This window comes from Rissa tridactyla, chromosome 6 (assembly GCF_028500815.1).
Source record: "Rissa tridactyla isolate bRisTri1 chromosome 6, bRisTri1.patW.cur.20221130, whole genome shotgun sequence".
NCBI lineage: Eukaryota > Metazoa > Chordata > Aves > Charadriiformes > Laridae > Rissa > Rissa tridactyla.
Genome location: NC_071471.1, coordinates 52,326,829 through 52,347,432, shown reverse-complemented (window position 1 = coordinate 52,347,432; position 20,604 = coordinate 52,326,829). Strand labels below are relative to the sequence as shown.

Here is a 20,604-nt window from a genome sequence, read left to right as displayed (position 1 = left end):
GGCTATGGTACTGCAGAAAAGGAATAATTCAGGGGTTCAGAAGCAGGTGTCTCTGTACTGAACTCAGAATATCTCTGCAAATACTGAGAAAGTTTATAGCACTTCCTTCAGAAATGCCATCAGAGCATCTTCCTTTTTAGTTACCGTTACACTCTTAGTCTTTGTGTTCTCTAGCTTGTAGCCTTCCTGAATAGCATTATGATCTTATTTTTGACTATGAAATAGTTCCTTGTCACTAAAAGACATTTGATCAAGACAGAAACTAATCATGTGCCTAAATATTTGGTTACAAATCTTGTTCCACAATGCACTATAATTGACTGTCTGTGTAAATCCACCACAAGCAGGTCCCAGTAGCTTCCAGATATGGGTAGACCTTAGGAAAAAGAAACTGTTTCAGGTGAGTTTGGAGGTAAACTACAAAATAACTGGTGTTGTAACAGAAAAATTGTCAACCTAGCTCTAGTAAGCACTTGATCAAAATCCCACTGCCTAAAGATAATGAGGGAAGAGGTATCCCTTGTTCTCGAACCAAGGTATTTTGGATATTCAAGTTCAGAAGCTCTGAACTTATATGTACAACATCTTCCTGGGCTTCACAAGAACATTAATTCAGCTACAATCCAATCTTGTGCGTGATCCTGGGCAGCCTGTTGAAACCTGTGTCTTATCTGATGTGGACCACAAGACCTCAACAAGAGCTGCATGTTTTCTGGTGGTCTAGAAAGGAGAAAGCGGGACAGATGCAGCTCAAATCATGCAGAACCCTCTTACCTTTTCCCAAGTGGGTGTAAGTGCCTTATGGGCTTAGTGACACCTTTAGTCTATTTGCACAGTGACATTAGTAGCTTTGGCTGTTAAACTGTTGTATAAAGTAAGATACTGTGGGTCCTCTTCCAAGAGGACATGTGTCAGGCAATTAAAAAAAAAAAAAAGCATAACCAACCTGGTTTTACCTCAAACCAGGATGCTGATGAAGGAGAAAGGGAAGCAGAGGTGCAATAAAACACTGGGGTGGAATTCCTAGGGTCCTGTGTTTCTTAACGGAGAACATGTGGTCAAGGCTGATGGAAGCTGAGGTTCACCTTGCCCCTGCAGACAGCAAGACCAGGCCCTGCTGACAAGTTGTGAGCTTATTCCATAATTTGAAATGAGGACCTATGGAAGCTCTGACACACTCTTTCTGTTAGGGGAAATAGTGCATGGAGACATAGAATGCTCATAGCCACTTGTGCAAAGAGGCAACTGAACAAATGTACCCAAAAAGATTGTGAGGGAGCACCCCAAGAAAGAGCTTATACCAGCACGTGTGTCCCTCTCAGTTATTGTTTGTGGATTTGCTGAACTTATTCCCTGTTTGAGACCAGTCTGTCTACTCACAGTCCTGCCTTTGGCCAGTGTAATAACCTGAATTTCTTAAGTGTTAATCTGAATAAATCACCCTTTCTCTTACCCAAACCCCAGGTTGAGGACTGGGTCTGCTGTGCTGTGGGTATAATGGAAGTACAGTGCTGGGTCTAACTGGGCAGCTCATAGGTTGGGCAGGCTCCAGGGAACTGCGTAGGATAAAAGATCATCATATAAGACACTGTCCTAGGAAACAGAATGTTCATTCAAACTTCAAAGAGATTTTTAAGTTGCTTTTCATTTCTTTCCCATGTGTTTTCGGAACGTTAACTCTTTAGGTTTCCATTCTCAAAGAAGAAAATAAGTTACATGGATTTCTGATGCTTAATCTAATTTTATTTTAGCTTTAAGATACAGCTGTGCACAGATAAGAGAATATGCTCCCTGGCACTGAAGTGTGACCGGAGAAGAGTTTAAGCATCCTCAGTAGCTGCTACTTTTAAAATGCTGTCTTTAATTTCTGCTCTCAAGGAAAGAACAAGTCAGTTCTTTCTTCATGGGGAAGGAGAAGGCAGAGAAACCAAGGGAGTCTGTTGTGAGTAGATATTCAGTTTTATTATGTGTTAGGTTTTATGAGTAGATTTCACTCAACAGCTGCATTTTTTTTGGTGTTTTTGGATTTGAGAGAGAGAGAGAACAGCCTTAAAACAAAAAAAAAAAAAGAAAGGAGGAAATATCTCCCAAATCCACAATCCTGTTAGCCCACCCACCCGTGGACTGGGCATTCTTTTGAGGAATCATGTTTCTCCACTACTTTATAAGTGCAGGTCTCCTTGTCAAAGATCTTTACACACTTCTTTTCATCATAGCCAACTGGTGTCGCAAAGCTGTCAGTGGAAAAAGAAAGACAAGGAGGTGATGAGATCAAGAGGTAAACAGCTTCCATTTGAGATGGTATCTACACTTTTAATAGGAAGAAGCTATACTGAAGAGGTGTTCAGGAGCAGAAAAGGGAACTCACACAAAGCCCCAGCTAAAAAGTTACTTAGCCTGCTGTTTAAGCAGGATTAGGGCAGAGTTGTTGTTTACTGATCTGATTTACACCTAACGGGCATTTGTTGTATTTATTTCCTATTCAAATACCATTTATTTTTCTTTTCAACCATAATATGTAACAAGAATTGCGTGAGAGGTTTGGTGTCGCTACAGTAGAAATTACAGACAGGCCAGAGTATCTTGAGCTGCTTCTCAGAGTGAAGAGGGACTATGCGTGGCTTTGGGGAGAAGTGGATTAGGAGCAGTAGAAAGTTCTTAATTAACTATGTGTTCTCTCTTGAATCAGTATCTTGCCTGAAATTATAGCCCTCAGAAGAATTAAGTCCTTTTTATAAATCAGGAATATTTGTCAGAGGAACTTCTTGCACGTTCAGTGATGATGGTGTTGGGTTAATGCATAGCTTTGTGATATGAAGCGAGTGAGAGAAGGTTCATGGTCATTTCTCAGCAACCCCTGTGTGAACAGAAGTGCTTTGTGCTGTATTGCGGCAGCAGAGGATAAACCTCCACTGCTGCTCTGAACTCACCTGGAGCAGCATTGAATTCCGTCCCTGTAACAGGAACAATCATGGCAGTCTTCTGTCCTCCACTTGGAACTAAATTCATGCACCTTTCCATTTGAGTCAAGGCAGCCTGAAAACATATGCACAATGCTATCGCTGGTGCAAAACAGGTGGGATCGTTTTTGGCTTTTTACTTTAACATCCCTATCTGCAAACACGGAGGGTCCTCAGCAGAGCAGGACTGCTACTATTCTAACGAATGGAGAAGGGTATCCTGGGTCCCCCTTTTTCCTGTGGTTCTTGGCAGTGTCCGGTTTCCTGGAGTAGCTCATTTTTAAGTACAGGAATGGCAACACCCAGCAGAAATGAAACTAGGAACGGACCTGGTCAGAATTAAGAAAAGGCTTTGACTTCCTCCCTCATTAACATAGAATCACAGAATGGTAGGGGTTGGAAGGGACCTCTGGAGATCATCTAGTCCAACTAGACTAACCAAAGCAGGTTCGCCTAGAGCAGGTTGCACAGGAACGCGTCCAGGTGCGTTTTGAATGTCTCCAGAGACGGAGACTCCCCCACCTCTCTGGGCAGCCTGTTCCAGTGCTCTGCCACCCTTGAAGTAAAGAATTTCCTCCTCAAGTTGAGATAGAACTTCCCATGTTCAAGTTTGTGCCCATCACCTCTTGTCCTGTCACTGGGCACCACTGAAAAGAGCCTGGCCCCATCCTCTTGACACTGTCCTTGAAGTATTTCTAAGCATAGATAAGATTCCCCCTCAGACTTCTATTTTCCAGACTGAAAAGACCCAGGTCCCTCAGCCTTTCTTCATAAGACAGATGTTCCAGTCCCGTAATCATCTTGGTAGCCCTTTGCTGTACCCTCTCCAACAGTTCCCTGTCCTTGAACCGGGGAGCCCAGCACTGGACACAGTACTCCAGGTGTGGCCTCACCAGGGCAGAGTAGAGGGGGAGGATGACCTCCCTTGATCTGCTTGCCACACTCTTCTTGTTGCACCCCAGGATGCCATTGGCCTTCTTGGACACAAGGGCACATTGTTGGCTCATGGTCATCCTGTTGTCCACCAGGACTCCCAGGTCTCTTTCCACAGAGCTGTTCTCCAGCAGGTCATCCCCTAACCTGTACTGGTGCATGGAGTTATTCCTCCCCAACACCAACTACTATTGACTCCTCATTTAAAGCAAGACTAAATCTGCCCATAAAACTTTTCCCAATCCTAAAGCACATATTGGATATAAAGTTCCTGTCCAACAGTTACTGAATAGGCTTCTTAATATGAGTGATCTGGAAAGCAGGACTTTATTGAGACAGAACAAGACAGAGTGGAGAATTTGGGGGTTCTAGGTGTCTTTGCCTATAAATATGTTCTGTTTCTTTGGCAATGCTAACTAATTTTTCTAGTAGTAGCACTAGCTTTCCCAGAAAATGGTCTATTTTGGGGCACTCAGTTTATTTTGCCTGCTGGCACACATCAACTCTTCTTGTGTCCAAATAATTGCATGTTTCTTTTGAGTGCTTATTTTCCTTCAGCTCCACTCATCTGTAGACTGATAGACTAGCTGTGTTCAGGAAGAGCAGTCCCAGACTCAAGGGAAGTAGCCATTCTGTTCTTAAGAACTTTCCTTCGGATAGGAAAAGAACAAATGAGTAAATTGATCAGTGTGCTGAACACTTGCCAATCTGTTTCCTGCTTTATATTGACCATACACACCCTTCACCTCCCTTCTCTGTATTTCTAAATATGTTGCTATAATGAAAACATGAATTGTTACTTCATGCAGCTGGATAAACTAAGCCTATGCTACTTCCCTGGACAAAAATTCATTTTTAATTTGTCCTGTGTGATGCTCCTCAGATAAACTCTTCTTTTTTATAATGTATTATAAATTCCCTGCTCTCCACACCCCTTTTCCCCTCAATTTCCTAGTGGTTTCTCTCCACTCTTTCCACTTATTTCTAAATTATGACAAATTGCGCTGAATGGACAAATCAAAACAGGCAGTGATTGTGCTGATGTCTGTCAAGTTGAGGACAGTTGACTTCTTACCTACGATCACACCACCAGATATCCCCGGCCTCAGTGACTCACGGAAGCAATAACCATTGGACAGTGTCACGCTAATGGCAAGAACAAGAAGGCAGGCCAAGATGGTTTTCTGAACAAGAAAGCAGAATTAATATGAATACTTAAGTAACTATTAAGATGTCTTGACAATAAATGCTACTATTAGAAATAGGAAAATAGATTGTGGTTTCAAATCAAAATCCAATTGTCTTTTGCAATTCAGACACTTTAACACCCAGTCAGAAGTACTGAGACATTTAGAAGAAGCAGAGGCAGAGCATCATTTGGAGATGGGAGAAAAAAAAAATCTATCTTTCCAAGCTGTTAAAATCAAGCATTACCTAATACAGGACTGATAGACTCAAACACTGTTTGTGAAAGGAGTGTGTTCTATTCCTTCCCCCTCCCCATTCATTTTTCTTGTCATTATTTTCTCCATAGGATTGGTGACCAACTGTCTCTGCTACTAACCTCGTTCATACTTGTAAAACTTCTTCACTGGAGTCTGAAGAACCCACTGGATATTTCACCCTAATACTGAAGGATTAGGAACAAGCTGAAGAACTTCAGCTGAAGTTGAACCCTCAAGATTTGGCCCTGCTTTGGGCAGGAGGTGGGACCAAATGACCTGCAGGTGTCCCTTCCAAACTAGATAATTCTACATTTTATGACCTTTGTCAACAACTTTAGCTTAAATTCCTAAGCGAGTCCCTTATCCTTCAATATTATTTTGAAATGTTTGAAGGGCTTTCACTGGGGATATGAAGGTAATAAGTGCAAGAACTCTAGGGTGGAATTAGCTGTGATGAATTTAAAATCTTGGTAAGAGAGGAAAAGTAGACCAGGAATAAACAATGACATATTGTATTTGTATGTGGGGGTTTTGGGCAGGGTAGAACCGGTGACTTATAAAAAGAAGTCATATCTAAGAGCTGGGAAAAAGAAAGACTAGCATTTAATTTTGCAGATGAGAGGTTAAACCCCACAGAACTGCAACAGAGCTGCAAACGAGTAAAAATCAAGGTAATGTTTTTGAGTTTAACTAAACGTTCGGATGTTATCCAGACTTTCCACAAAACTGAAGGCCAGTTACAGGCTGAGACACAGCAGGGCTGCTTTCTGCCAGAAAAGATGTTACCTCCAAACATTACATGTGAGTGGAAACGGGTTATAATAAAAAGCTTTAGCTGGAGTCCTATTAGACATCACCTGCCGCATATATGCTGAGATCTTTTACCAAGGTCCTTACCTGCCTGTGCCTATCTGTCTGACTTTGGCTTTCAAAATACAGAATTTCTACTTTCTCCAAGTTGCTTAGATCTCTGAGTACTGAGATAAATCCAACAGAACCTGCTTTAAAATCTGTAGCAAAAAGCCATGGTCTTTTTATAGTATAAGATGTAAGGACTCACCATTGTTGCAGAATTATGAGGCTTCCAGTAAGGAGATAACCTGCAAGAAGCTCATCATCTCAGAGAACTTATATAGAGAGGGTGTTTATGACAACAATCCTTGAGCAAACTGAACATGCCTGAATAACTCCAATGAGGTTTCTGCAAAATGACCTCATTGGGTGGACATTTTCAAAATAAGCCAATTATATACAGGGAGGTTTGGTTCTGAAAGGCACTGAGGAAACGGGTGTGGCTTTTCTGCCACACCAGATCGGGAAGGCAGTTATGGGAGGGACTTCAAAAGGAATTTCAAGCCTGTCTAAGTTTTAAAAGGCACAAATTTTGAACAATCATTCAGCTTGCTTGTTCATCAGCTGAAGATAAAGAGGGCTCTCGTGGAAAAGGAGTGGTCGTTGGACGGGTTACATAAAAATTGGGGTTTCTGTGGAGGGAGGCTGGCATCTGTAGGCCCTGAGAAAAGGGTTCTAGGTAACTATTTTCTTCCTTGTTTAGTTTTTCATCATGTGGAAGACCCATATGCACAGGTTCTCTGTGAGTGGGGGAAAAATAGGTATTGTATATTTTCTTCCTTCACCCTTGTAGCTGGGGAGAAATTCTCTCTTTTCTGGAGAGGCTGTATGCATCAGGGACAGACGCGCTTTCCAAATGCTTGGGATGGTAATTTGATAGCAAAGGAGTCAAGTACAGTCTCCTTTTCCTTGACTTTGATCTAGTTGGTTCAAATATTGCAAACTGTGTAGCCCTGGCAGGGGAAGAAATCTTGCCCTTATTATCAGGAATACAGTTTGCAATGCTTGAACTACTCTGGCCGCTTAATAGCGTTGCCTTTTTGTATGGATTTGAGAGTTGAAGTTGAACTCCAAGCTGAGGTAGTTACTCCATGTCTTCTACACAAACTCCAGAGTTGAGAACTAGCTCAGGAAGTTCACGTGAGAAAGCCGGCAGTATTGCAATGCAGGTCACGGTGAGACCGCCACCCACAGGAGCAGCCGTAGCTGGCTTTCAACTCTGTAGGTTGGCTAAATCAGCTTTTCTTCAGTTACCAAATCTTTCTTCAGGGTGGCAGAAAAGAGCTGAAGTGCTTGCAGGTATTCGTAGGTTGGATAAAGCTGCCCGCAATCGGCCTATCGTTAATTAAGTTAGATTTGGCAATGCCGATGCCCTGAAGACGATGCCCTGAAACAGGACGTGACTGACACCGCAGCCACTTGGCTCACTCCCTTGACTGGTAAACCACCAGAACATGTCAGCCCACGACCACAGGCACTGGAAATTTCTTTACTGACATCGACAGAGTTCCACTGTCCCCTTTAGATCTCTCACAAATGTATACGAAGCCAATTTAACAGCTTGTGGTTTGAGATACTGTCAGTGTTTCAGAGCATATGCACTTGTCTATTAAAGCGGGGGGAGAAGGCTCAGTAGGATAACAAAATAATACACCCTGATCCTAGGCCAAAGCTGCCTTTTGTGTCAGTTGCAGTGAAGATGGAGAGAGTTCACGCTCTCCCTTCCGATGCTTTGCTCCTATACTGCCTGACCTACTTGACTTACATCTGTGGGTGGGCTAAGGATGGGCCCCAGCTTTGCATGCCTGCTCTTTGTAACCTCTAAGTGCTGAGAAGTAACTATTTCACCTTGGGTGAAAATACTGGAGGACGCACCACAGAGCCCTGTTCGAAATAATGGCTCCACCATGTCCTCAAAGGTAGTCTGGAGCAAGTATTCCGTGATAGTTTGGAAGAAAAGGACCATCAAATTACGTTCCCTTAATTCTGTAAATATTACTGAAACATCTAATTTTTTTTCTTCTTGCATGTTTTGGAGCTTGCATGCAATGTTTTTCTTGACAGACACCTGCAGCTGTTCTTGTATGTGAACAAAAGTCACCAGAGATGTAGCAATTTGTGATGCTGGTGTTCTGGAGTGAAACTTGTGGAATTTCTTACAGACAAAACCCAGTCAGCTTACTGGTTTTGGTGCTGAGTTCTTGCAAGCAGCTTTCTTTGGAACGCAGCAGGGAGCGATTTGTCTAAGCCTGGGCAGTGTCGAGGGACAGTGGAGAAGCTTTTCATGAGAACTGTGAACTCAGGGGACCCTAACAACACGCTGTGGTGCTGAAACCACTCAGAACAGCAAACTCTATGTAGATGGTCCATTCATATATTGATTACTGAGGTCATTTGTGGCCCATATTATGTTGCGCTTCTTCTTCACTTTATTTGCGTACAGGATGATAGGTGCCTTGCTTGTGTGGGGAGCAGGTATCTCCAACAGACATTACTCTGTTTAAACCTCGCATTGTCTTCCCAACCAGTTTATTTCTTATTAAAAAGGCTCGAAGTATATGAGTGCTCTGCCCAGTTCTGCGCCCTCTTTCCACTTATGCTGCTGAACAGAGAATCCTGTTTCTTCCTAAGGCAGGGAAAATCCTGGGGACTTTCTGGAAGTTTTACCTCACTATTTTACTTAGTCATTCTTCACCTGGGATTTCTGGTTACATCTCACTGATGACCACAGAGATAATGAGAGTAATGCAAGATTATCAGCCTTGCTTTTGCTGTACCTTTCAGTGCTAGAGAAATAAAGCATGATTTCAGAGCAGTAATGTTATTAAAAAACCCCAACATGCTAGCTAATATCTATGAAAAGCATTACTCTATGAACAACTTAAAGCTGGAAGAGATGCATTAGAATGAAAGCAGTCCAGGAATGTTGTTTCTTAACCCCGCATTTCAGTACTACTCTCACATTCGTGAGAGGGATCAGCTTTCTGCAGGAGAGAGCAAGTGCAGGATTCCTTATGGAAGCTGAGTTCACGTATCCAGTCATTAAAACCAGTAGGTTGACTACCACTGCCATAGAGAGGGGGGACAGCAAGAGGAAGCATGAGGCATATCAGCTCACAGATCATAAGTAAACATAATTTTACAAATAAATTCATCTTGTCTTTAAACCAACAATGCTATGTATAATGTACCTTGGTTTTACAATTGTTGAACAAAGTCTGCCACATCTGCATGTGAGAAAGGACAAGTATTTAGAGGAAAAGCTAAAGCAAACAGCACTGAAACGTGCAGTGCACTGTTCACACAGAAACATATTGTAAATGTGGTAGAAGGAAGTTTCATTTGGTGGGAACATTTTTGTTAACTCTGAGGTTCATATACCCACAAACCTCAAAGCCTGTGCCCTCAGATCTCTCCTGGTACAGGAATTAGCAAAGAATTGTATTAATTTTACAGGCAAGGGGCACAGATAGCATGAGTGATTTGTCCCAGGTAACGTGGCATAGCAGAAATTTGAACTGAGGTCTCAATTCAAGCTGGAATGCCCAAGCTGGAGACAACAATGTCATTTCTCCCCTGATCTGAACACCCCTGTCGTCTTCCATATGTAGCAGAGTCCCCATCCCCAGGCCAAATATCAGTTTTAATTTAAGGCAATTTCAGTGGGAGGACAAACACTTCATTTTTTTCCCCCTGTTTAGTTCTGTGGGTAAGCAAAGATCCCTCTTGCTAGGGCACAAATGCGTTTTTTAAAAAAAAAAAAAACAAACACCTGGTAATCTCTCAGCTAGTCTGGAAAATCCTGTCAGGTCATGATTCCCGGATGAAGAATCAGTGCTAAGCAAGGGACAGAGGGACAGACAAGGAGATCTGAAGAACCAACCGCAAATGCCAGGCTGCATTTGCAAGGAGGAGACCTCCACCTCTGCAGTGTGGGTAGCACTGAGGAAGACAGCCACAGATACTACAGCAGCCAGGTCAGAAGTCCAGGGGCAGTAAAGCAGAATGGATAGGAGTGACAGAGCAGCTAGCCAAAAGACATCTCCAATTTATGGGAAATGCAGTATTTCCTATGCTTCTGACTTTCAACTCAAGCCACGTGGTAACCAAATAGATCTTAGAAATCTTCGGTGAACCAGAAAACGACAGAAAAGTTTATTCTAGAAATGAAAAAACGCAATGATTTCAAACACAGCTTTTTATTCCAACCCTGCAGCTGTTTAAGCAAATGAAGATCATAAGTCTATGAAAAAATAGAGACTTTTGGATGGAAGCCTGACTTAAGGAGTCAGCTATAGGAAGGGTGGTGGGTGGGAGCGTTGCTGTAGTTCTTGCCAGTGGTGCCTCTGGTTTTGTGGAACTTGCATGGTGCAACAGTGGAACCTGCTCTAACCGGACTGGCATTGGAAGCCCAACTTTGGGCCTCCGGGTGGTACCAAATTTGTGCAGTCTTCCATCTTTAATGCAACCTGCATGTGCATGCACAAAATGAAAGGAGGCTTAACTTCAGTTTTATACTGAAGTTTTAGTTCAGTGACCTCTGGGCTTTTTTTTTGGGGGGGAAAGCTCAGTTAGTTGTGTGTATATCCATATACACTGCATTTCAGCTCTATTTAGGGAGCATGAACTTGTTTCCATTTTCTAAACTTGTTAGTCACCGATTCCATGAAGATAAAACTCAGTGGTTGGCTATTATTGCTGCATGGACTCAGAGCAGACTGGGGTGGGGACAGCAGCCACAGAATGCTTCAGCCAAATCCATGGCATATCTTGGCTGTTGGGACCTTTTCTTTTTTTCTTTTTTCTTTTCTTCTCTGCTATTTTCCACTGTAATGTATAAAATCCTGCTTCCTCCCCTTTCTTGTCCTACACCCTTCCTGTCTGTTCCTGATGGGCAGCAACTAGAACAGAGCAACATAAAGAGGGTTGTTGTGGCTCTTGTCTCTGGCAGGTTTCCCCAGAATTACACCCAGGCTGTTTATTTCGTAATAACAGTATGCATGGCACAGCGGTGTCAAGAAGGAAGCCCAGGAAACACTGCTGCAAAAACCCGTCTGTGGCTACTTCTTGAAGGTATTTTAACAGTTACCAAGAGCACACTTGTGCAAGAAGAATTGCTTTCCCCCTCTTTGAGAGAGCAAACAGGAATCATAGCACCTGAAAGGGCAGAACATTCAACAGACTTTATGTAATCTTATTTTTTCCTTCACAAAATGACAGCTAGCATTTTATTTTTGTTATTCCTTCAAATGTGAAATAGGTTGCCATGGCTCTCTGATCACATACGTGTCAACAGATTGACTCTGAGTGCTGTGAAATCTTAAGAATCTGAAATATTCTTTGGACTTATGATAAGTACGTGTTGTTTCTAAGGAGCTCTTGCATGACCTGTCTGGTGTTTCCTGCAGGGGAGAATATAAAAATGGCAAAAACTTATTCCTCAGTGTCTTGCCAAGCAAATCAAACACAAAAATATTTCATGTCTGGAGGTGTTCTGTTGGTATTTCTGAGGAAGTTATTGAAATTCGACTAATAATCAACAAGAAGTTTCATTGCTATGAAGGATGGAAAACTGAACTGCTACCTCTCCACGTTTCTGTCCTACACAAATAACCCTTGTCTTTGCAGTACCAAATAATGACAAGTATTCAAAACCGAGGGTGAGTGATGTATCATCCTGCTTTCCTGCAGCTGAATGAAAAAAAAAAAAAAGAAAAAAAGAACCTCCAAATTACCTGTGGCAATGCTGTTAAGCATGTCCCCTCTCAGTAAGGAGGCTTTCCACTTTATAGCAAGAGGGAGTCAAGATTCCTGAGCTTTGTTACTAAAATTGTTTCATTTAGGGGAAAAAAATATTAGTTTTAATAGTGCCAGCAACTCTGGCGATAGAAAACCCAATGCAATCTCATGTTGAAACTAAAAGATTTTTTTTTTTTCTAATTTAAACATTTGGAGAGGATCCCTTGATCTCAGTGAAGCCTGACTATTCTCCAGAGCCTCTAGGTCAGTTCTCTCTATGTTTCCTTGGTCTGGTAAACTCACCAGAATCCATTTTCCGGCTTCTCCAGCGTCAGCTCTTGTTTGTGCTGGTCTGTTCAGATTCTGCTTCAAGTACATGTGGTGGAGGAGCTGCCCTTGCAGTGGAAGATGTGCTTCCCCACCCGCAAATAACTTCTGGAAGGTTGTGCTAATTGCATTGATCAAATGTGCTGTTTCTTCCCAATCCCATAGCCTTAATGAATATATTAAGCACGAGCTCCAAAGCCTGTGCTAGATTTCCTGTTTCAGTCACTCATGCTTTTACTGGTGCTGCCAGCAAATCAGAAATCTTCTTGCACTGCAAAAATCATCTTCATCTGTAAAAAAATTGGCACCTAGATTCTACAGAACACTTGTGACTCTAGGAAATAATGACTCCTAATTATAAATAAATAAATAAAGGTACAAATAAGGTAATAAGTAGAACTGAATTCTATTTAAATTAAAAGTGAACTAAGTATCTGCAAATCACGTGAAATATGAAGTCTTACTGAGGAACTACCAATATTAAGAAATGAATGTAACCATCTAAGATAATAAGCTAACTTTCATAACTTTCAGAAGAAAAATGTAGCCTTAATTTGTAAGACTATGACGGGGCAAAACTTGGAATAACAAAATCATTCCAATACCACCTGGCACAGTCCCAGACTATACAACAAACTGCATGTTAATCCTGATGTGTGCAGTTCTCAGTGGTTTGAATTAAAAAATAATCCATGAGCAGTTTCCAAGTCACTTTTGTTAGCAATAAAAATGTTTATTTTTAAAACTGAGATTTCAAAAACAAATGTTAAAACTGATTTTTCTCAAGAATCAGTTCTGTGAGCTATTTAGGTGGGAACTCTTTGGATCTCCATGCTCAAAATATTGCTTCCCCTAAGAAGCTGCAGCTATTTGTTCTGTAAATGAGAACATTCCTTCAAGTACCAGTTGAGGCTGTGTTCTGTGTAATTTTGACAGGACCTGGCAGAAAAGGGGGAAAGTCATTCAGGACAAATTTCAAAACTGTTCCTCTCCTGCAGGATATGAAAACTCTTTGGAGAAAAATTAGCTTAAGACTTTAATCAACATGCGAACACCCATTTCCACATGTTGCTGTTTAGGGCAAATTTGAGGAATGACATGGTTAAATCAGTGAATGAAAGTCAGATTTTTAAAAAGACATATGCAAGCATTTGTACTGAAAAAAGCTGAACTTACTCTAATTCTGGCCCCTCACATTTTTTCAGCCTGGCAGGAAACAATGGTACAGAAACATGGAGTTATTGACTGATATCTGGTCTGTGGTGTGGAGAACTTTAAAAGGCTAAGAATGTAATACCAGTGCTTACAAAATACTTGGATTTTTTTCCCAAAAGGAGTCATCTTAAGTGAAGCCGTAAGAAAGTTTTAAACAATTGTTCATAGGCAAATTACCAAAAACAAAGCCAGAGAAAACATACCACTTTAAATCCCTCTGATTTTACTGATGGCTCACAGAGCCTGAGATGGGTCATCTTGAGAAGCAAGTACCTCTGCTGAATATAGGCTGACAATTGAATTTGGGCCGAGGGAGGACCCCTGCCCTAAGAAGGTGTAACCTTGTACTTTTACAAGACAACAGACTTGTTGTTGATTATGGAGCATCATTAAACAGTCCACTTGTCCTGGAAGGTGTGTTTCTTTTCAAACCATGCAACGGTTAAGTGCAGACTGTTGTGGGTCTTTAATACTCAATTCTGGAGCCAGGCAGCCACGTAGAAGCAGCATTTCATAGGGTGTTGTTGCCTGGTCTCCTATACGTGGGCAGATTTAGGATATTACCAGTTGCCAAGTGGGAGATTTGGTTTTGAGCCCCGTCACTGGCTGGACTTCTCTCCCAAGCAAATGTGGGGAATTTTTATACTGAAGAGACAGAAGGCATCCGCCTTTTGTAAGTACCTCAAGTTCTGCTGCCACGAGGAAGCATGTTGCCAGGAGCTGATCTAGATCTCTTTTTCTGTGCGGGCAAGAACCACTAATGCAGTGCAACTGCACTAATGTGCAGACTTTCAGGAGCAGGGCTTGGAGGAGCACACCTGGCAGCAGGTCAGAGAGGGTAATGGAGAGAAACAGTCACTGCTATTGGGTGATGCTGTTGCTGAAAAGAAGGAGCTAAAAAAAAAGATGAGGATGATGATCTTTCATCCTCACTGTTTTTCAGAGGTCACAGGTGTTAGCAACCTGGGTCTTGCGGAAATTCCTGCAGCAGTTCGGGTGTGCCCTGAGTGGGAGCCGCTGTACGGCATGTCCCAAACAGTGCATCTCGTCCAAATGATAATGGATTTTGACACCTGGTGAGCTAAAATGTCTGCCCTGACTCTTAGCTAGGACAGAATCTGCAAAGCATGAGAGTGGCTTGGGCCAGGGTACTGGTGCGTGGCATGTTGGATTAGTGAGGCGAATGCATTCCTTTCTCAAATAAGGTGACATTGCCTCATGTTATTACATTAAATGAACCATCATTATGAAGTGTTTCTGGATGTTTCATCTGGATTTATTGCATTCAAAAAAGTTCAGTGATACCAATGCAAGAAGTCTCACAGAAGTGAGACGTTGAATCTGATTATGCGTCTTGTATACTGAATTAGAACAATTGGGAGATTAGAAGTGAGCTGCTGAAGTACCCTCTCTTTCAAGATCTCCCAGGTCTTTGAGCTTCTCTGTGATGGCAAAGCATCTGTAGGCAGGGGAGGGGTTCCACAGTGCAGAGAGATTCAGTGCAGGTGGGTTGCTAGCCCCTACGAGAATAGACAAAACACTCCTTTGAGGGGTCGCTCTTCTGCACCACGTCATAGTCACAGCTTTTCTGGTTGAAAACGACTTTACAGTTCTCTTTGTCATAACCAGTAGGAGTATGAAAGCTGTCATTGGCAAAAAGAAAGAAAATGTTAGATTGAGAACAATAAAAGACTCAATACTTCAGTGATGCAGTGATTATAGCTTAAACTAATGCTGAGCGAGATAGCTCTGAAACTATGGCTAAGACCAGCCTAGCTAGCTTGAGTGCCAGACAGCTACGGCTTCCAGGGCCTCAAATGATGCCTTGCTGCGTTGCGCTGTGTAGATGTACCAGTCTGGTCAGCACTAGCATAGGGATTTCTAGCACAGCACTCTACAGTGTGACATAAGCATGGTCGTGGGATGTTTCATTTCTTTTCCATTAATTTTTCACTATTGCCGTTTTGCTTAGAATGTGGTAGCTGTTTCCTGATAGAGTGTCACCTGAGCAAAAGCAATGATCATAATTAAGCCATTTTGGCCTTTTTAGAAGGTAAGATAAGAGGAAGGGAGGACACTTCAGAGCAGGGCCTTGTCACTGTAGGGTCAGCATATTCACTGGAGAAAAGCACCTCTGGAAAGGGATTCAGATCATCATAAGCCCTTTAGAGGAGCTTCACTGAAGTCCCTTGTGGAATGAATTCCCTCCTACCCCCCCTTTCCCTGCTAAGGAAAGACTTTACTGCAGCGTTAGAGGGGTTCACCAGTTCCTCAAAATTAAAGGCAAGCACCAACTGGATGTGTCTGGAAGGGCCTGTGTCTACTCCCAGTCAGCAGAAAGTGAGGTAAGGTGAACACAGCCAAGGATCCAAATGATCAAGAACTATATGTGACTTGCTCTAGGTCTGGGTGAGGAAAGGCTCTTTTGTGCCCTTAGAAACTCATTTATCCCCAGCAAATGGAAAGCTGTGGTCTTTCTATTAACGATGATGCTAGCAAGAAGTTCAAACTTACAGGGAGCAGCAATGCATTGCATCTGGTCTGCAGCTGCATCTGAAGCAACTTTCTGTCCTCGCAATCTCTCCAAAGGGGTAAAGTTTTCCATCCATGATACAGCCTGCATAAGACGGCAAAATAAATCACGATCTTTAAGCTTCCACATAAAGGCTGAAAAGTTTAAAAATTGTTTCAAGTATTCTGAAAATGTTTTTCTTGTCAATAGTAAAGTAGAAGTTATTTTGTTCTCTGGGTTATTACCCAGATTATTTTGAGAGCCTGCGCTCGTTTCTTCTTCACTTGTTAGAGAAAGTTTCAGTACGAAAGAGAGTAACCAAACAGCCAGGTCTGCCACCTGGCACCAGACTTTATTCAGAAATACTCTCAACTCCTGCATCAGCTCCATGTGCTGGAATAGCAATAACAACCTACCACTAATAGCAGTAATATTGCTGCAACTGTACCCAGTCCAGGGGAAGACTTTGTTTTCCCCTAGTTTTGTTAACTTGGTGCTGGCACCCCCTATTCATGTCTTTCTGACGTCTCCCCCCTCCCTTGTATTTTGAGCCCTTCCTGGAAGCTCCACACAGAGCTGAGCTGCCACAGAACAATCATGTAATCTTCCCTGTTCTTACCTTTGATGGCCTCCCCTGGCTTGTTCTTTTCAGAAAAGCAGTATGCATCACCCAGTTTCACTATGATGCCCGTTGCAACCAGGAAAGCCAGAAACTTCTTCTGTAAAAGAGACACAGAGACCACGGCATGAATTTAATTCCACTTTGATTATCTTTATTTCCAAAACTGAAGTCACTGAACCTGAAGCAAAAATTAGAAATAACCTTATGTGTACATGACAATATTGGAAAAGGGCACTCCAGATACTTCACTGCATTGATGACCTTTTCCTTTAGGGGGGAAGATATAAAATGATAAGACATAAATGTGTCAGCAACACCCTGCCACAATCCAATCTCTAGAAATCACAAAAAAGCTTCAATAGTATTATACACTTGAAAGCCCTGTAAGACTCTTATTAGTGTTTTATTTATTGCCTTTGAGTCAGATTTAGCTGTCTTGCCAGCAAATCACTGTCTGCATAGCATCCCATTGCGTCACTTTTGGGTACAGCAATTTCTCCAAATTTGGCAGTGGAGTAGAGATCTTAGACCTAATTATATTCCAGTAAGTTTTTGAAATAGGTGGCTGTGTCATGGTTTAACCCCAGCCAGCAACTGAGCACCACGCAGCCACTTGCTCACCCTCCCCAGTGGGATGGGGGAGACAAATGGAAGATTTAAAGTGTGAAAACTTGTGGGCTGAGATAAAGACAGTTTAATAGGTAAAGCAAAAGCCACGCACACAAGCAAGGCAAAACAAGGAATTCACTGTTTCCCATCAGCAGGCAGGTGTTCAGCCATCTCCAGGAGAGCAGGGCTCCATCACACGTAATGGTTACTTGGGAAGACAAATGACGTAACTCTGAACATCGCCCTCTTCTTCTTCCCCCAGCTTTATACGCTGAGCATGACATCATATGGTATGGAATATCCCTTTGGGTCAGTTGGCTCAGCTGGCCCAGCTCCCTGTGCACCCCCAGCCTCCTCATTGGCAGGACAGTACGAGACACTGAAAAGTCCTTGGCTCTGTGTAAGAACTGCTCAGCAATAATGAAAACATCTCTATATTATCAACAGTGTTTTCAGCACAAATCCAAAATATAGCCCCATACTAGCTGCTATGAAGAAAATTTACTCTGTCCCAGCCAAAACCAGCACAGTGTCTGGGTAGAGAAGAGAGACACAAATAAGTGTCCTAGGGCAAAATTCCAGTGCTGTACATTCTGCTTAGCAGCGCACGAGCTGTCATTTGTCAAACCATGCACACACAGGTCTGGATGTGTGACAGTACACCCTTCCTTTTGTCTGGAGGTGGCAACAGCCAAACATCTGTAAGAGCTCTTCAGAGATGTCCACTGGGACCTTCTGAACGACCAGGACTTTTTTGAAAAAGCCTAGATAACTTTGTAATGGCAGTTATACTGGGGTAGAGGAACTGGAGAAGCATGAGAGAGCACAGGGTTATTTTGATGGGTTGTTCAAGCTGGATAACTTAAGGCAAAAGTTCAGGAATGGCCAGAGACTGAGAAGCAATGGAGAAAGTTGTTTACATTTTCTTGATAGCACTTGCAGATTAACATGAAAGGATTGTAAAATGAGTAGATCTTTCCAAGTTACTGTTCTGAACTTCAGAGGCTGTCGCTACCTGAAACAGCAGTGAGAGGCTTTGTTTTTAGGCAGCTCTGCTGTCTGCCTTGGGTTATTTGAATCATGAACATCAAAAGACACTGAAAGGTCCCTGAACTTTAGGCAGATGGTGAGCCAAGGGGAATCTCCTCTGTCTGCTGTGGAAAAAACCTTGTGATTTTAATCCTTGATGAGCTGCTTTCTTACAGGGGTGGGGGACATCTATGGTGTAGTGAAAAAGGGGAGGAGTTGTCTGGGAAGGGTGTAATGCTTAATTTCCATAGCGGTTCTGTGATTTGGAGTTCGTGAGGCTTTGGGTTAGAATAGAGCCAGTTGCATCATATCCAGAATGAGAGAAGTTAAGAAGAAGGACTGAAACTCTTAAACTGTGCTATTCTATGGTGCCTGGCTGTCCTGGTTTCAGCTGGGATAGAGTTAATTTTCTTTCTAGCAGCTGCTGTGTTTTGGATTTAGTATGAGAATAATGCTGATAATGCATATTGTTTTAGTTGTTGCTAAGTGATGTTTATATTAGTTAAGGACTTTTTCAGCTTCCCATAGAAGATGAGAGGGAGCACAGACAGGACAAACTGGTCAAAGGAATATTCCATACCACAGACATCATGCTCAGTATATAAATGGGAGTTGGCCACGGGGGCAGGAATCTGCGATCACTGCTTGGGATGGGCTGGGCAACTGATCATTGTGTGGTGAAAGTGACTTGTGTTATATCACTTAATTTTGTATATTCTTTTACCATTGTAATTATTATTATTATCCTTTTACATTATTGTTCTATTAAATTGTCTTTTTCTCAACCCACAAGTTTTTTGTTTGTTTGCTTTTTTCTCCCCTCCTTTTTGCCCTCTTATCCCTACCTTACTGGAGGAAAGAGGGGAAGCAGGAGTGAGTGAGCAGCTGTGTGGTCCTAGTTGCTGGCTGGGGTTAAAACATGACACTGGCCAGAGGAAAATTGTCTAAGCAATTCCTCTTCCATAAAGTTGTAGGATGTAACATTGCAGCTGGTCTCTGCTGAGGCTCCGTGTGCATTTGGCATGGATCTGTGGGTTTATCTTATTGCTTGCTGTTCATTACTCATCTCTCTTGAGTTTGGTGGTGGCTTTCCCCCAAACTGGTTCAGGTGTTTGCAACAGCACAGGCCAGTTCTACCAGAGATCTTACTGCTGTCACTCACGTCTTTATAGAAAAGACTAAAACGCTTCTTTTGCTGTGCTGCCTGTCTTCTGTGAATGTTTTATCCTTTGTTTGCTCCAACATTTGTCCTTATCTTGCTATTTCTAGAAATGCTAATCAGATGAACTTGGGCATGCTCCTCTTTCTATAGACCAAAGTTCTGGACCTGCCACTGAATCTGTACAGAAACAGAAGGGGAAGTCTCTGGTGTCTAATCACTGTCTGAACTGGCTTTACGCTGAGACAACCAAAGGATATGTCAGGTTAGCAACAGTTGGTGAGCAGTAAAGGGATGCCACCAGCCACCACTGGATTTAATGGCCTTTGAAAGTGGGTGAATTAACGTGGAATGAGATACCAGACCTTTTTGTTCAACAAAGTCTTGTCTGAGTATAGACAAGCCCTCAGGAAAGCTTAGGCACTGAAAGAATTAGATGATAATTTCTCCCTTTATTTATGAATATTACAGAAACAAATGTCTCTTCCGTAAAACTTATGCCATTCCTGAGATTCTCATCAAAAGTAGTAATTGATGTCTGTACCTTTGGGGATTATATGAGCATAAATTAGAGGAAAACTGGGCCATAGGGCTTTGTCTATCTATTTAACATTACCTAACTGTTGATTCAGATTCTGCAAACACATTTGGAGACTTGAAAAGCTGGAACAGGACACAACTTGATAGATCAAAAGAGAAATGCAGACAAAACCCACTATGTATTAAATTTTTCATTGTAAAGGGACTATATTTTAAACAGTTTCAGATCTATAGGTTTTAAAAACATGGTCCTTAATGTTTACAAAATTATGAATATTTTCATAAACTTTTCTGAGAAAAGGATAACAGCAAGTGAAAGACAAGAGATAAACGTGTACAGTTTCTTGCAAAGAATTACAAAACAAAGAACAAAATTCACAGTAATCTTCACAAAGGTGTCTGTCTTACTTCCTTTGCATCTTGCATTTTTTAATAGAATATATCCATGTTTAAAAATGTGTAACTACATGATTCTCTTAAATATCTTTCTTTTGCGGTTTTAAAGCAAATAGCTATCTGTAGCTTCAGTATCAAACCTCTAAACCTTTGACTTACCATTGTGGAATGTTTGGCTTCCAAAGAGCTCCAAGTCTGCAGAAGAACTCTGTAAGTGCTTTATGTGGAATCTGACAGCAAATATTTTATGGTGCCTTTATGTTGAG

At 42.0% G+C, this 20,604-nt stretch overlaps 2 protein-coding genes across 3 annotated transcripts; both read right to left on the bottom strand.

Annotated features, from left to right (window-relative positions):
* Nucleotides 1-1,940: 1,940 nt before the first annotated feature.
* LOC128911336 (beta-microseminoprotein-like) lies at nucleotides 1,941-6,523 on the bottom strand. Its single transcript, XM_054206051.1, has 4 exons — nucleotides 6,399-6,523; nucleotides 4,969-5,077; nucleotides 2,931-3,036; nucleotides 1,941-2,234 (listed from the first exon to the last, which is right to left on the bottom strand). The coding sequence occupies exons 1-4, from the start codon at nucleotides 6,399-6,401 to the stop codon at nucleotides 2,105-2,107; spliced, it is 348 nt and encodes a 115-aa protein (XP_054062026.1). The 5' UTR covers nucleotides 6,402-6,523; the 3' UTR covers nucleotides 1,941-2,104.
* Nucleotides 6,524-13,072: 6,549 nt separating this feature from the next.
* LOC128911428 (beta-microseminoprotein-like) lies at nucleotides 13,073-20,604 on the bottom strand. 2 transcript variants are annotated; one of them, XM_054206323.1, is made up of 5 exons: nucleotides 20,498-20,555; nucleotides 18,135-18,229; nucleotides 16,603-16,702; nucleotides 15,986-16,088; nucleotides 13,073-15,114 (listed from the first exon to the last, which is right to left on the bottom strand). In XM_054206323.1, exons 2-5 carry the CDS (start codon nucleotides 18,162-18,164, stop codon nucleotides 14,985-14,987), a joined length of 363 nt encoding a protein of 120 aa, XP_054062298.1. In that variant the 5' UTR covers nucleotides 18,165-18,229; nucleotides 20,498-20,555; the 3' UTR covers nucleotides 13,073-14,984. The 2 variants fall into 2 exon arrangements, with proteins under 2 accessions (XP_054062298.1, XP_054062299.1); XM_054206324.1 differs by lacking the exon at nucleotides 18,135-18,229 and having other exon boundaries at nucleotides 20,498-20,604.